The sequence below is a fragment of the Bactrocera tryoni genome, chromosome 1, assembly GCF_016617805.1.
Source record: "Bactrocera tryoni isolate S06 chromosome 1, CSIRO_BtryS06_freeze2, whole genome shotgun sequence".
Taxonomy (NCBI): Eukaryota; Metazoa; Arthropoda; class Insecta; order Diptera; family Tephritidae; genus Bactrocera; species Bactrocera tryoni.
Genome location: NC_052499.1, coordinates 40,840,989 through 40,857,726, shown reverse-complemented (window position 1 = coordinate 40,857,726; position 16,738 = coordinate 40,840,989). Strand labels below are relative to the sequence as shown.

Here is a 16,738-nt window from a genome sequence, read left to right as displayed (position 1 = left end):
ACCATCCGGCCCGCATAGGCCCTTCATCCGGCCCGCCATCTCTTATAGTCTTTGGGCATCCCAGTTGTATAGGCCTGAAACACGTGATGGATAAAGTAGTGCAGACAGTTAATTTTATACGCGCAAGAGGGCTTAACCACAGACAGTTCCAGGCTTTTCTGGCTGATGTCGGTTCAGATCACGAAGACATTGTATACTTCAGTCGCGTTCGCTGGCTCAGCAGAGCAGCCACACTAAAATGATTCTATTCCCTGCTGGACGACTTAAAGATTTTTCTTGGCAACAAAGACCAAGAAATTACTTTCCTTACTGATGAGGAGTGGTTGGCTGATCTGGCTTTGCTGGTTGATATAACTAAATATCTTTCTGATCTTAACTTAAAACTACAAAGGAAAGACCAACTATGCACACAGTTATACGAACACGTTCTAGCTTTCACAAAACAGCTTTTATTGTTGGAAAAGCAGCTGGAACAAAAGCAGTTTATTCATTGGGAGACCTTATCTACAAAAAGCAAGATACCCTGGATTTTGACAAGTACGTGTTGATGTTACAAAGATTAAGGAACGAGTTTGACGACAGATTCGCAGACTTCAAATCACAAACTTCCTGCATGAAAGTATTTCAAAATCCATTTGATGTTGAAATTGAAGGCGCTGCGCAGAGTTTACAGCTGGAGTTACTAGAATTGCAAAGCAGCTCTCATCTAAAAACAGCATATAATAATTGTCTTCTAACCTTAATTGAATTTTACAAAAAGTATATTACACCCAGTCAATACCCAAACCTTACTAAGCTGGCTATTCAACATTATTCTTTATTTGGTAGTACATATGTTTGCGAGCAGCTGTTTTCTCGCATGAAATTTAACAAATCAGAAACCAGATCATCTTAATTAGATAGCCATCTTAAAGGCATTTTGTGCATAGCCACTTCTAAAACTCCAGCTCACATAGATGCGCTGTGCAAACAGAAAAAATTTCAGACATCTCATTAATTAGATTTTAAGAATAAGAATATCTTTATATGCTAAGGCCATAGTTACATTAATAATAAAATATTAAGATTTATGTGATGTTGCTTAGTATAAATAAATAAATATACCAAAACTGAAGGTCATTTTATTTTTTTTTTGGCCCGCTACGGTTATGAAAATGCTAAACCTGGCCCTTCACAAAATTATGTTGGACGGGCCTGGGTTACACCCTAACTTAGCAGTTCCTTACTTGTTCATAATTAAAGCCTTAATATAAAGCAACAACAAAAAAAAAATTATAAACGCATTAAATATATTTATTATGACTTTCTTTAAATAACTTATAATTTGTAGAAATCGATTTCCTAACCTTAAATACAGATATATCAGTATATATTTACAAACATGTCTTGGATAACCATAAAACGTTAACCTAAATTTCGCAACGGAATTTTGGTGTGTGCTCATCCCTAATGTCCAATTTTTAAAATACTTCATTAACAATTTCTGTTCATTACTCTCAAATACTTAATAATATGTTCGCCCAGTGTTTCATTAATATAGAATGACCAGTCGGTTTGCTTGCGTCTGCTTACTTGCATCTCATGCTCATGGGTTTGCAGTAAATCGCTCAGTGAACCAGAAGCTGTTGTTGGCACATTCTTTAATGAAGTTGAGGAATGTATGTAAGTCATAATACGCTGGTTTGTATAGTTCTCCTGTAAAAAATGAAAGGAGTTATTTAATTAATGACACAATAAAAATACATTTTTTTCTACTTTACCTCGTCAGAGCCTTTTTTATCTTTTACCAAATGTATATAATAAAGCGTTTTATCCATGGCATCACTTGTCATCTCCACCTTGTCTATGGGGACGACACAGATTAAACTGTAACTCTGCATCTCCATAAGTGCAAATACGCTAGATGTAAGGAGAGCATAACCCTGTCGCAATTGTTCATTCGTTACTAATGTCACCTCATGATTAAATAAGATTTGGTCCGATCTCAATGTGCCCGGTAACAATTTCCAAATACGATATGCTGACGGTTCAGTTATAATATTTACACAGATACTGGGAACACGCAATTCCGGCATGGTGTTGAAACCCACAGTATGCAGTACACCTTGTCCAGTAAGTGCTAACAATTCCGCCGCACCACTTAGAGGCTTTGTTACTGCGCCAACTAGACCTTTTCCAACACCAGTCATCACTTCTACGGGCGATCGCGCTTCCAGAGTGTGGCGCGCCAAGCCACCAACTGCACCCAAAATGCTTATACCCAAACCGGTTACACCCTGAGCTAATCCTTCTGTGAAACCGTGGGGCCGACAGCGACGCAGTGCTTCAGTACGTTCAATATGCTCTTGATCTAATGTAAGACGATCGAGATTTCGTGCAACAGACGCAGCCAACTTTGACACTGAATTCAATGTACCGGCCGTTACGTTTCGCAAAAGAGAAGCTGAGCCTTGTGTAACACCTATGATAAAACCCCACGGACCGCGAAAGAGTCCCTCTACTGGCATCGAAACGAAATCCCGCAAGCCTGTGGTAAAGGAGCGTGCTAAACCACTAGGGCTACCGAGTATCTCTAGTGAGCCCACAACCCAACCTGCGCCAAAAATAGCACCAGATAGGTAATGCATGCTTAGCGACTGTCCGAAACGCAGGGGCATTGTTAATATATGTTGACGGTTGTATGTGGAAAATGAGAGCGGCGAATGATCAAGTGCTATGTATAGTCGTATGGAAGTATGCACGGAGAGAAGCACACTAAGTGGCTCAATTTGAAACTCGCGTATCTGCAGCGGTTCGGCAATACAAATCGCTTGGCCAACGATGACACGAGGCAATAGATATTCACCACTGGCCAGAGTGATACGTGAACTAGGCAGTTCGGAGCGGTAAGAACAATTTGAAGGCGTACAATCCACAACTGCGTCCAGCAAACAGTTAAGATACGAGTCCTCGATGTAAATACGCATTGGACTGAATGTGCACACAATGGAATGCAGTTTCATTTCATCCTCAAAGAAACCAATGCTGAAATGCGCCATTAAGCCACGATTACGAAGATTCTGATAGGTGCGATCTAGGAAGTGCACCGGCGGCACAATCGGCTTCCGTTCGTATAATTCCTGTGCGCACAGCACCACAGGAAAATCATATTGACCGCACACGTAATTTTGATTATCCAATTGTAAATTGGGCAACAACAAGTGCAATTCTCTATCATCGTCGTCATCATGAAAGGCAATCAATGTATCATCGGCATACAGACCGACGATTTCAGATTTCGTACAGTTATTTATCTTCCCGTCGGCGTGCAAACTAACAATTAACTCCTTAATAAAGCAACGAATCTTTAGTTGGGTTTTCGTATCACATTCGTTCGAAAAGTGTCTGCACTTGGCGGGTGTGCTGCTCATAGTTATCGGTTCGTGAATGGCAGTGCTCGGTGAGATCGATAAGAGTGATGAATTCGGGCTCTCAATGTCGGTGGTAGCCTTCGATGTTAGCAGGCGAGAACGTAGGTCTTTTACAGAAAACTCTAGCTGTAGGGACGTAAAATGGTGTATTACAATTTTATTGTTATATATTTTATATGGACGTACCTGAGCTATGTAGTACACAAAAATACGTGTGACCCGATGTTTATCACAGACTATAACTTTGACGTCGCCATGGTTGGGTATATACAGAAACTTCTCCCATGTTCTATCGGTGCGTATCGGCTTTGACCATTTTAATGTTTTCTTTGTGGGATTTTCTAAATATATACACATATACATATATATATAAGTTTATCAATATTTAAGGAAATTTTAAGTACATACCTTTATGCAGTGCTAGAGTGATATTGCACGTGGTAGACTCAACATCCGGGAAGCTCGTATAAAGCTCCGGTGGTGTATAGTAACACTTGCTGTATGCCGGCACGTGCTGATACCACTCGAAGTGGCGTCCACTATACTCAGGAGTAGTGTTTGAAACCTTGCTGTTTTCCGATGCGCTCGTTTGTGCGATAATGAAGGGCACATCAGTTTGATTGGTGACCAGCAGTGCGGGGCTATTGTCTTCAAATATATTCAAATAGTAAATGCGATCTTTTTCGATGAGTGTGGCAACTAATGGCAGAGATTCCTCCCCATTTTGTATTGCAAAGCTGCGTCTTGTAAAAGGTATACTAAGCGGAATGGGTATGGAGAAGTCATCGCTATCGGGCAATTTTAAGCTGATAAAGCAAATGTATGCCGTATCCCTTGTACGTTTGGCCTTTTTATTGGGTCTTAAATCGTGGAATGTATTAATTGTTTGACCAATGCTAGATTTAAAAAAAAATGGAGCAAAGTTTAATTATATAATATGAAATAAGCAAGATAGAATTCAGTGAAACCAAATTTTTGATAACTTAAAAAATTGTATACATTTGTATTAATCGTCTTAACATAGATGTAACCGCCTCTGTCGATGATCTAAATTTAGGGGTTTTTGCAATCCAAAGGACTTTGCGGCTAGAACCTTGTTTAATAGTTGAGATATTTACTGTTAAGTCACGGGGACTAAGCGGAACTCGTATGTGGTTTATATTAATGTTGTGGGAAGATATGGTTCGTTATCACTAACTAGAAGTAACAAAATATAGGCGCTGTAGTAGATTCTTTCGTAAACTTAACCGATGAAAATTTGTGAAAAAAAATTTGTTTTTTTTGGTTTTTATAACTCAATGAAAAAACAAAATTTTAAATTGTAAGCTCATAGTCTTACAAAAAATTTACTGCTTTACAAAAAACTATTTTTTTTTTGTGCTTTGATTATGAATAGATAAATTGATAGGCGGAGAACCGTTACAATTACAAGCTCATATTTAGAGAGCCTTTTAGAGGTGTCTATCAATCAATTTTTCAGAGTACGAACATGGAAAAAAACGCATTCGTTTTCTTTGTCATAATCTAATGTAAAATATGTGGCCTTTATAGTTTGTGGATGAGGCCATCAGCGCAAGTTAATCTAATAATTTTTTTCTTATAATCTGAAACTAGGGTTCACCAATATATGTATATCTAAGTATGTATTAGTATGTAATTCTCACCAATTTTCCGACCATTGCACTGTGTTCAACTCCAGTTTAGTAGCTAGGGCGGTAAATTCCTCGAGAGCTTGCCGTTGCACACTCTCTTTATGATCCATTGCGAATGTTAATAGCTGAAGTTTACAATTGGCGAAGTTGGCAACGACATATTTGGGACGCAGTCGAAATACGCGTTTTTCGTTTTCAATTTTGGATTCCAAAACAAATTTATAGACCTCCGCTGCATGTACTATCCCTATATCTATGCTATCATTGTCGGGTAAAACGTAGCCACGAGGGCCACTCGATGGATTGATGCCATTAGCATAAACTGGTATTGAACACACCCATGGTGAATCGGCATTTTCTAAAGGCAAATCTATGGTGAAGGCTGTGCCAATAAAACCCAACATTTCAAGGCAATTTGATTGGATAGTCGTTCGTATTTTGGATTCACCAAAACAAATGCCTATATCTAAGCCAGTAGCATTAATGAACATTGCCCAGGCAGTTACTTCCAAACATGTGGTGCACGAAAACTCTTTTGCGGGTTTAATACGATAGACAAGATCTGCAGCGCCGGTGCAGTGTGACATGCGTTCCACGCGCAATTCATCCTCGTCATCGATTGGCCATTTCGTAGACGGGGCTGTTTCCGCTCTCAGCTTATGGAGCGCGTCATCAATGCCCCAGTTCTTTTCATCATACCAAAAAAATGTGTTCCACTGCATGGATTTTAGCGAAAGAGTTTGCTCTGTGCCGCATTCGCAATTTAAAGGATACCTAAAATGAAGAATTTTATATAACAATGTTATTTTCATGTATACGATTCGCCTTACGTGGTGTTGAACTCAATTTTGTGCTCAGTCAAATGTGTGGCCGGTACATCGAGCGCAAATCGGCCGCCGCGTGGTTCGATTTCAAATAGTTTTCCAGTTGTACTCTCTGTGGCAGACAGCGGGCATGGCAGTCGTGATTGCAACTCAAATATTGGCCAAATTGTAACGAGTATTCGCTGCGGTTCGAATAATTCGTTGCAAAGGTCGGACATATCTTCGCGTACCACCCGAACCCAGAAGCTAACGAATTCGTTATTTGTCGTGGGTACTGCGGAATAATTAAAGTAAATGGTGGAAATAGAAGTGAGTAACTTTTTATATGCGTATTTTTAAACATTTTACATATTAATTTCTAAATGTGATAGCTATGAGGGCTAAATGCTTTACTCATCTAAATTTTTTTGTTTAAAATACACACCTTTCACTAACCAAGGTAATTTTTTGTTCGGCTTTAAGGGTATGTCACCAGTACGACCTTTAATCTTTGGCATCACCATTTTCAGTCTGAAAACAGTTACACATTTAAATAACGTATATTCACACTAATTTCGTTAAAAGTTTTCAAACAGCTAAATATCAATACCTCATAAATACATTTGATGTGCGTTGCACAGTCGCATAAAACGATGAGTAACCGTCGCTTTTAACCAAATACTCCAGCGATCTCTTTTCTTCCGCGTCTTTGGACTCATCAAAGCGCAGTTCTACGCGCAACTCTTGTGGAACCATAGACACCAACTCGATTTGACCTTTCAAGAGCACAACCACTTGAGTGGCTGACAGTTTTTGCAATTCAATTATCAGACACTTGTCACCGATACGTATGCTCTGCAGCAGTCGTTCACCATCGAATTTAAAAGGTATCGCCACCGATTGGGAGGCGTCGGTAATACGCGTTTCATTGTCTGCAACGAAGAAAGTCAGCTCCTGGCTGTTGCCATCGTTGCCGAAGCTGTACAAGCTGCACTCCAGCGGTTGCAGTTGTATGCGCTCGGTTGTGCCAGTTTGTCCGAAAGAAACTAGCGCTTGCATGCGGTTCACAACAATACATTTGGGCAATAGAACATGGCAGTCACTCGGCGCATGCGCTTTGAACAGCTCCTGCCAGTGTGCTTTGGACGAGAGCAGCGTGTGCAGTATCGATGGCCCAATATTGATGCGGAATTTCTCAAGCACAGCATTAATATTTAATAAACGTTTTTTCTGATTTACAGTTACATAGCTTTGCAGTTTGGCATCCTCCAGCACTGGCAGCATATTCAAAAAACCATAATCCAGACATTTAACATTCATTATTAGATTACTGTCGATGCTGTAAATCTCTGGACTGTTGAATGCAGCATGAATGCTAAGCTTTTCAAGCAGTACAGTTAAAAATGCCTGACTTATTTGCTTGGTGGGCGCAAGTGTGTATTCAGCAAGTGCTGGTGGCAATTTGTACTCATCACTGACCTGATTGAATAACTTCACTTGCAGCGACGCACACGATAGCAGCATTTGCAGTTTGGGCACACTCTCCGACTGAAAAGCAGTGTCGATGCGCATGCAGCCTACAAGCACTTTTGGATGTAAAATAAAGTCCGCGTCGTTGCTTTCGAGCTTGAAGAGGTCCTCAATTTTTAAGCTTGGTATCTGCATTTACATTTTAGAATGGATTAAACAAATAAAAGGTTAAACAACAATAAAAATTCTAAGGTAAATATATGTGCTTGAATGCAGGTACGTACTTTGTCCTCCTCCTCCTCGCTGGGTTCGAAGCATTCACCGTTTACAGCCACCAACGATTGCATAATGACCACACGCCAAATGTTGGCACAAATTTCGCGTTCGGGCAGCACTATATCTTTGGCAGATGTCTCGGAGAGCCAGAACTCACTGAAGTGCAAGAAACATTCGTGCGACTCACTGAAGTATTCCATTTGGCAACGGATATTGATGGGTTTCTGTACCTGTGGGAGAAGTGTGTGCGCAATATTAAATCGGGCTTCAGTAGAGTGTCGCCGGTGTTTACTTACCGCCATCGGCACTGGAAATACTTGGATTTTACACATTTTTCTTGGTTGAGGGTAGCGCCAGCAAATGATGCCGAAATGCTTCTTAATTATTTGAATTTGATAAGGCAACGGCAGAAAAGCATCTGTAGACATTTCTACAAACTGGAAAGCGCCAGCGCTGTGTGTAGAAAAAATCATAAAGTAAGTATGTATATAAATATATGATAAGTTGTTGGAGTATTACCGCAAGTCGTCCTGATAAAATTCCTCGCGTGACAGTCTCTTCATGCTAATATTTCGTGATTTTAAGAATTCTTTGAAAGAAGGGGGTGGTAACGGTACCAAGTTGTCAGCCGACACTTCCGAAGGTGCACCTAATGGTGGACGGTTACGCAAGTAATTCGTCCACTCATCATTGAGACGAACTGTTAATCTTTCAAAACCCTGCTGTATGCGTTGCAGCTCCTTCAAGCCGCTCACATCCACATCTAGATGTAGTACGTCGAATTTCACTGTGCCACTCACTAGCGGCAAATAAAACCAAGGTTCGCTGACAAAAGTAAAGGACGAACGTATAGTGACCGGATGGAGGAATATCTTTTCGCCCACCTGCAGATGCAGTGAACCAACTGAGGCTTTGAGCACTGCCTTTTCGGGGCGCTGCAGGAATGTGGCACTAAGATGCATATCCGCGCACACTAGTTTGCCTTCGTATTCTCCAGCATGCTTTATCAGCACCATCACTTTATCCAACTTTACATGCAGCCGATCACAGTCGTAGAAATGGTTGCGCATGAGCATAATTTTAGAAGCACTTTGCACAACTCTTAACGAACGCGGATTGAGATAGCCGCTTCGCAATATGGTTTGATACAGGATTAGTGAGTTCTGCATCAGAACAACCGTCTGTTGCTCCTGCAGTGTTGCGATTATTGGCCTGGCTATTTCCACATCTGTTTCGATGAGCTTTTGTTTGGTTATGTGTTTGCGTATGGTGAAAAGAGGAGGCGGTATGCCAGTTGGCCCCAATTCACCTGGTCTTGTATCGATAAATTCAATAGGAGACATGCTAGCAGAGGTAGCATCCGCTGAAGCGGTAGGCATGGAATGTATACTTAGATTGAATACTGACATCTGCGTTGTATTGTCGTATATATTTTGCGTGAACATATAGCTTGGTTGCGACACGGTCAAGGACAACAGGGGCACCAAAAGTGAGGCTTTCTTTTTGCATTTATCTTGTAGCTCATCGGTGTTTGATAGCTCTGCGCTGACTTGGTATAAATCTATTGTGAAAGTACCGGCAATGAATGATACAGTTTGTGGGAACTTGCACCCATTAGCATCGGTTGACGCAGTGCGTGTGGATTGATGTTCCACGCGCGATAATTGCGAGTGTATGCCCGAATCGGCTTTTACGTTTTGTTCCGTATTTTCATCGATCGGTTCAAAGGCTGGCGCAGAGTTGCGTGCGTTTTTATGCGTGGGTGCAATAAGCAGCTCTCCACACTGTAGGGTGCTGCTTGAGTTTGGACCGACATGTTCAGATACATTTTGGTGGGAACTTGATTTTTGTTTTTGTAAGCGTATGCTGCTGGTTTTTCGTATGGAAACACTTTTTTCAGCGGTGCTGGCGTTTAAGAAAAAAAGGTTAATTTAACGTGCAGTTCTAAATATGAGTTCAATTTAGCACTTACGCCTGTAGTTTAGTTAAGCTGTAGGCCATTAATCCTAATGCGTATAGCTGATCCGTATTGAGTGTAGCCACTAAATCAGATGCACAATTAAATTCGAGCGCCTGCCCACAAATTAATACATTATTATAGGCAATGCACGGCGCAAAGATGCCTATAAAAGTGAAATGTGTAAATATGTCCGTAATATGCGGCGATGCCTCGCGATTCTGCGTGTTCCACTCAACCGCTGGATTCGTGTGTTGAAAAGTTTTTGCTTGCTGTGCCATGTGTTCCAAAATCTCCTCCCAATCACCGCTAGACACGGATATATTTTGCAACACCATTTCGTATTGACGATCCTCAACCAAAGAGCCGGGTGTGTTTAGGAAGCCCAGTTGAGCGGCCTTGCTGTACACGTCGGGTCGTATTGGCGCACGTTGTAGTGGATTCTCCAAATTTGGTGTTATCTTCATCGACTCAAGCTAAGGACATTACACGATGAGAGAGTTTGCCATACAATAAAGCTAATTATGCTTACCTTCCATATGAGCACTGTGCAACATTCGCGGTTCGTTGACAAAGGTGTATACAACGTAAAACCTTTGCTATCCAAATGTATTAGTGGTAAGTCGGCAGCAGTTGGTGGATTCGCTTGTATTTCTGTGACTGTCGCTTCTTTGGGATTTGTGTTGCAACCATTCGCAACGAATAGCATACCTAAAGAGCCTACAAACTCCTTTAAAATATCCACATCGATGATTATTTCCATGGCTTGAATTGTGACTATAATTTCGGCTATAGAGCGACTGGCATCATATTTCGGTTTTACACCGATGCGTGTATAGAAGCTCTTAAGACCCACTGACGTGTACACAAAGTTCAAAAACGGCAAATTGGTTACCTCACCGAGCATTTTCAAACGCAAACCGGGTTGAGCAATCCAACCATCATCCGCATCTGGAGTATAGTACAGCAGATTGCATTGTCCAACTTTGCCCGTAAATTTGGTGAAGTCTTCACGTTTATCAACGGTTGAGAGCAAATCTTCGAGCTCGAGCACCATTTTGCTTTTGCGTTCTTTGGCTGTCAATTCACAAATTATCTTAGCGATAGACCATTGGCAGAAAAATGACGTGGTGGATGCAGCTGTACTTCCTGTGCGAAATAATCAAATATGTATTACAACAAATATACGTTTTTATCTTATTAAAAGTATTTACTCTTCTCCAAAAATACTGAGGACACCGATGAACTAGTTTCCAGTTCCAAAAAATGTTTTATTGCCGCATTTTCTTCAGATGCAGTAACAACACGTATAGGAGGAGGGGCCTTTTGCATTTGTGCGCTGGAATTTAGTGTCGCCATGGGCCCTATAAGCTTGATGACGTTACCCAAAATACCCATATGTGTATGTAACGCCTTACACTAGAATGGAAACAAATAATCATTAGACATTTCATATATGTATGCAACAAGGGACAACCGTTAACTTTGGCTGGACCAAAGCTAGAACACCCTTCTCAAATAAAAAAGATTTCCATACAAGAACTAGATTTTGATCGGTCAGTTTATAAGTCAACTACAACTGTCAAATGACAGACGGACGTAACTAAAAGGACTCAGCTCATGCTGATGATTTATAATTGTTTTTTTGGGTGTTACAAACTTCGTGGGAAACTTAATATACCCTGTTCAGGGTATAAAAAGGAAATCATACATAGAGATCGAACGGTGACTAACTAACCTTAGCTTCGGACACATGAAAATGTATAGGCATCGTATCCACATGCACCGTTATTGCATCTACTTCCTCGGCTGTGCTTTGAGCTTGCGTTGTTGGAGTGCTGGTTTGCAAATTCATAACTTCTGTTGGTGGTGGTAGCGGAGAGGATCCTCCGTCTTTATTTGCCACAGCCTCTGCTACAAGTTCGCTTGGAATTTCTAATGCAGAGCTTAGTGTCGACATCGGCACTGACGTTATATTGGCTTCCGTTTGTTTTTTGTGGGTAACAACAATTGTTGCCGTGGTATAAACATCTGGCAGCAAAACGTCCACTTCTAGACTGTTATACCTTTTCAAGCTGAAACCAAACAATGCAATTACCCAATTAATAGTGTCTTTCGGTGCTGTATATATGGTGAACTTCTCCTGGAGATTGGTACGCGATAAGTTTTCAGCGTTCGTGGAACGCATAGAAAATTTAGGCAATTGAATTTGCGTGTATTCATTCAGTAAATCTTCTTTATCTTTAGACCATTTGATTTTTTCCGCTATATTCAGAGTGATGTGGCCCAATTCTAAGCAGATGACAAGTGATTTTATTTGTTGCCATAATGAAGTAGTTGTTGCCTCAGCGGTGGTGGTCGGGGAAACGCTTACAGTGTCTAAGTCCACTTTTTCATCGCGTTCGGAGCTGAAGTGTATCGTTTCCTCAGGCTGCGAAATTTTGCGCGAAGGCAGAGAGTTGCGCGAGGAGCGACGCATCAGTGGCGGTGCAGCACCTGTGCCACTGCTGGTAATATTTGTATGCACACGAGGCGGGTGGCTACTGCTCACATGTGTTTGTGACGGCGTTTGTGCTTGATACTGCTGTGTGTGGAGCTCCACTTCACTTGCCGGCTCTTCAAAAGAAAATTAAATAATTTATTGACCAACAAAAATTTGCCATTTGCGCTTACCTTTTTCGACTTTATGATCATATTCTTCTTGGTACTTGAGGAATTCGAGCAATGTTGCATCGACAAATATGGCGATTGGTTCGATCCAAACTGCTAGCGCGACGAGCGCTTCTTTTTTATTTGCCGCGGTTTGTATGCCTTCCGGATTCATTTGTACACTAGCCATGAGCCACTTTTTTGGCTTATTACCTCTTTCGGAGTCCAACAATAAATGTTTGGTTCGACAGCGGTCGGTGTAGGTCACCACATGGGAGAGCAATCTGTAGAGTTCCATATACCCCGTATTATAACTTTGAAAGCATTGGAATTCGACGCGTAGGTCTCTGATTTCGGTATGTAGTGTTGGTTCGCTTTCATTTTTTATTATTTGCATCGATTGATTTGCTACTTTCCACAGTAAATATGGCCGATAGCTAAGTACACAATTTAATAGACGCTGAGCAATTATTAAATTGCGTTTATTGAAATCAATATGGATAAGTTCAAAAAGCAAATCTAATTTTCTTAGCGGTATTAGTATGTCTTCCTTCCAGTTATGCTTTTGCAAAAGATCGGAATAAGTCAATTGCAGGTGTGGTATATGCATCAGTCTAACTGTAGTTTTGCGCATTCGGTTCACCATCGATACAGAAAGTTGTGACATGCGTAAAGCGTAATTGTCATGGCAGGCGTCAAGTAGCATATGCGGTTTCTCTGGCAATTGGCATGTAGTGTGCACAAGTTTGTCGACATGTAACGGTTTGCAAAGTGTGCCATCCAGATGTCTGATATGTACCAAGAAATAGGGCAATGCTAGCTTTAAAGCGCTCGGCAACCGATTGTGTGTGTGCTTTTGGGTTGCTGTTGTTGCTTCTGTGCTGGTGTAAATCTCAAAGTTGATATTTTTCAAATCGAATTTATAGATACAAATTGGTATGTGCTCCATAAGCTCATCGTAGTCCTCCATAAGCGGTGGTGGCAGTTTCGATATGTTTGTGTTGCTTTGAACTGGTGTTTCTAATTGGTCTACATGATAGCCTGAATAATCGTAAGAATCAATTAAATCTTGTATTGTTTGTTTAACCTGTCGAAATGATTGATTCCACCGGAATGTGAGACCGGAAGATAGCACACGATAAGCAAGATGTGTGTCCTTAATAGTTTGTGCTGCTGCTTCGTGCTCCGGTTGTCTGTTATCACGCACTTTTGTTGTATTATATTCGACGGAATCAAAAGCAATAATCGGTGTGCGATTAAGTAAATACTCATCTGTATATGTCGACATATATTCGTTGTAATTAATGCACACCTTGTTGTCCATAGTTGTAATCTTCTCATCGAATAAACTGCTCTCCATAAAACCAGTTAGCTTTTCCAACTAAAAGTTGATAAGAAGAATTAATTAATTTATATGTATACTCCAAGTAATTTCATGAATAATTTACAGAAGAACTAGTAATCAATGCCGCTTCCGAAATGTCATCAATTTTGTAGGAGCCCAACGGATCGACTATTAAATAGGAGATGCCTGATTTCATGCTTCGCCAATTTTGGTCTTCACACGAAACTTTTTCAAAGTATAAGCCGCCTAGGGTAAGCCGCACAATAGGTGTATATTTAATACGTTTTGTATTGCTAACGAAAGTGTCAACTATTAATTCGGAGTTTTTCAGCGTGACATTCAACTCTTCCAGGTATAAACCAATGTCTCTTAAATGACCAGATATCTCTTCGACATTGGGTTCTTCGAAAACAGGCGGCTCAAAAGATAGTGTTGGCAGTTTATTCCAAGCCCATAACAAAAATGAATCCCGGCTAGCAACTTCATTCTCCTGGTCGATGATCACATCTTCTTGTTCGGTTGTTAAGTTTTTAGAACTGTTTCGCCCGAATTCTCTCGTTATATCTATAAGGCGCATAATCATTGGAAACTGCATAGACGTGATATTAACGTCCATTGATTTGGTAAAAATTCCAATGCGCGTGAGACTCGTTGTTGTCATGGTATTTGTATTATATTTACGCAAAATGCGCACCTCAAACGAACACCTGTAAATAAAATAAATATTAAAAACAGAAAAACTGTAACTTCGGTTGGCCCGAAGCTATAATACCCTTCACGAATAAAAAAAGTACAAGGACTTGAGTTTTACAGAGCAGTTTATACGTCGGCTATACTTTTTGGGAGATTGTAGTATTGGCTTGGTAAATACATTTTTCCAAATTTGGTTAAATCGACACAGTTCGATGATCGGCATTTATATGTATATATTTTATAGGGGCTACGGCGTTTCCGTGGGTGTGTTACAATTCGTGGACAACTTAGTATACTACTGTGATCAAATTGAAAGGTGAATTTTTAATTTATACTTCGCGTGTTTTCCGAATCGGTAAATTTTTTTGTAAGTTGGTAGTACTGTTAGTGACATCTATGCTAAATTTCACTTCAAAATGTTCATTAGTATTTGAGATACTCGTCGTTTTGTGAGACTCTAAAAGTGAATTTTCGATTTTTACTATGTTTGAATTTATTGAACAAAGAAGAGCGATAATGCACCATCTCATACTACATTGGTTATTCGTGATCATTTCGCCACATTTTCAATTAATATCGTGCTGCAACCACCGCATTCGCCTGATTTACCTTCGTATAACTTCTGGCTATTCAGCAAATTCACATGACCACTCCGAGGACACCGTTTTGACTCAATTGAGGATATAAAAGTTGAATCGAAAGAAGTTCTAATGGCCATCACCACGAGGATTTTTCCAAGTGCTATGATGACTGGAAAATTCATTGGCATAAGCGTATTGCTGGAGGGAATTACTTTTAAGGAGATGAAACGGACAAAATTCACTTTTCAATTTAATTACAGCAGTACACTGGTCACAAAATATAAGCATATGCAGTTGTACATTACCTGTATAAAATGGGCTCCTGACACACCTCAATGTGTCCCGCAGAATTTCTTTTGTCTATGCATATTGTGAGATCAGAGACTTTAACTAATTTGCGCATTAGAACTTTAACAGGATGGACATCGGTCATGGTCATTTTCCAACGCTCGTCAGCTGCGCCAAATTGCAAAAGCTGCACATTCATGGATACGACAATATCATCTTCCACATACTTTAAAATTATATTTTGGCACTCCAAGCTAATGTTGTTAATTATTTTGTTAACTATACCAGAGCCAGGTGTTTGTTGCGTCGGCTGTTGATCTTCTGAACGTCTGCGTCTTTTGGTAGTCTCACCAGCCTTGCGTTGCGGTGACGAACTTGCTGAGGATACATCATCTGGTTTATCGCGCCTTAACTTGAGTACAAACTCAATTGTATTGATTATAATACGAATCGGTTCAGATGTGATCTTTGTCCAGGGCACACGTATGGTCAATTCATGTACGTGTCCTGATAAAAACTCGCATGGTAATTGCAGCTCCTCTTCCAGCACGTCCAAACGCAAATCCAGATTTTGTAACGTGGCTTCACCTTCCCATAGAGAGAGCTGCATATCCTCGGGACGTATGTTCTTCACATACTTTGCCACGTATTCCATTATTACGGGTGTAACATAGGATTCAATTCGGAACATTTTGACCAATGTTTGTAACTTATGCACCGAATTACTTTAAAAAATTCTTGCCTTAGTTTGGCTTTTTTCTAACTTTTAAATTTTTATTGCATATAAATATGCATTTTTGTGGTGCACACACCCATAAATTGCACGACAGTTACCAATTTCAAGCAAATTGCAAATAAATTACGTGCAGTAGAATTTTTATTTTGACATTAGATATCAGCTGACAAGATGTCAAACATCCACTTTTTGATTGGTCGTCTAAAAGCCGGTTGTTTATTTAGAAACGTAAAGTAAAAACGAAACACGATAAAGAAATAATGTAAACAAAAAGAAGCCTTATTCTATAGTTGTTGATATTAACCCTTAGCTGAACACATATGAACTTTACAGAAGAGCGTTAGGTGAGAAATTTGTGATATTTAAAAAGCGTTATAAGTGTTAAGATATTTTATGAAACAACTGAAAATAAAATATTTAACCTTTTTATCTTATATTAAATAAGCTCGGACTAAATAGTGATCGAAGTTTATAATGATATGTACACATTTGAGTGTTTTTATACCCTTGCAACATGTTGCTACAGAGTATAAAAGTTGTTGGTAAAATTAATCCAAACAGATACAGAGTTATTATAAATGAACTTACATTCCGTAAAACGGTAATGTTGAAAACTACTAAAATGTGGTAACTCACTAACTACACATATTGGACATAAAACAACATCCCTGCAAGGCAGGTATCTGTTAGCAAACGTGTAAGCGACTTGTTATTGTTCACTTTTGCATATGTTAAACTATTTGTTACTTTTGTTCAGAGAGTGGAAAAAAATAACATATCCTCATTTGATGTTCAATGGTTTTCTTGCTCTAACCAATTGCAAATATAGAATGCTGTCTTGTTCTAAGTTAGCTCTTATATGTGTACTTCGTTTGTTA

The 16,738-nt window shown here is 39.9% G+C and overlaps 1 protein-coding gene across 1 annotated transcript; it reads right to left on the bottom strand.

Annotated features, from left to right (window-relative positions):
* Positions 1–1,272: 1,272 nt before the first annotated feature.
* Positions 1,273–15,938, bottom strand: LOC120768973 (vacuolar protein sorting-associated protein 13B). Its single transcript, XM_040095775.1, has 18 exons — positions 15,142–15,938; positions 13,666–14,269; positions 12,242–13,598; positions 11,307–12,184; positions 10,783–10,987; positions 10,101–10,717; positions 9,584–10,044; positions 8,131–9,516; positions 7,908–8,064; positions 7,620–7,841; positions 6,476–7,524; positions 6,311–6,396; positions 5,893–6,160; positions 5,075–5,836; positions 3,819–4,306; positions 3,597–3,751; positions 1,761–3,536; positions 1,273–1,695 (listed from the first exon to the last, which is right to left on the bottom strand). Exons 1-18 carry the CDS (start codon positions 15,813–15,815, stop codon positions 1,474–1,476), a joined length of 11,367 nt encoding a protein of 3,788 aa, XP_039951709.1. The 5' UTR covers positions 15,816–15,938; the 3' UTR covers positions 1,273–1,473.
* Positions 15,939–16,738: the final 800 nt, after the last annotated feature.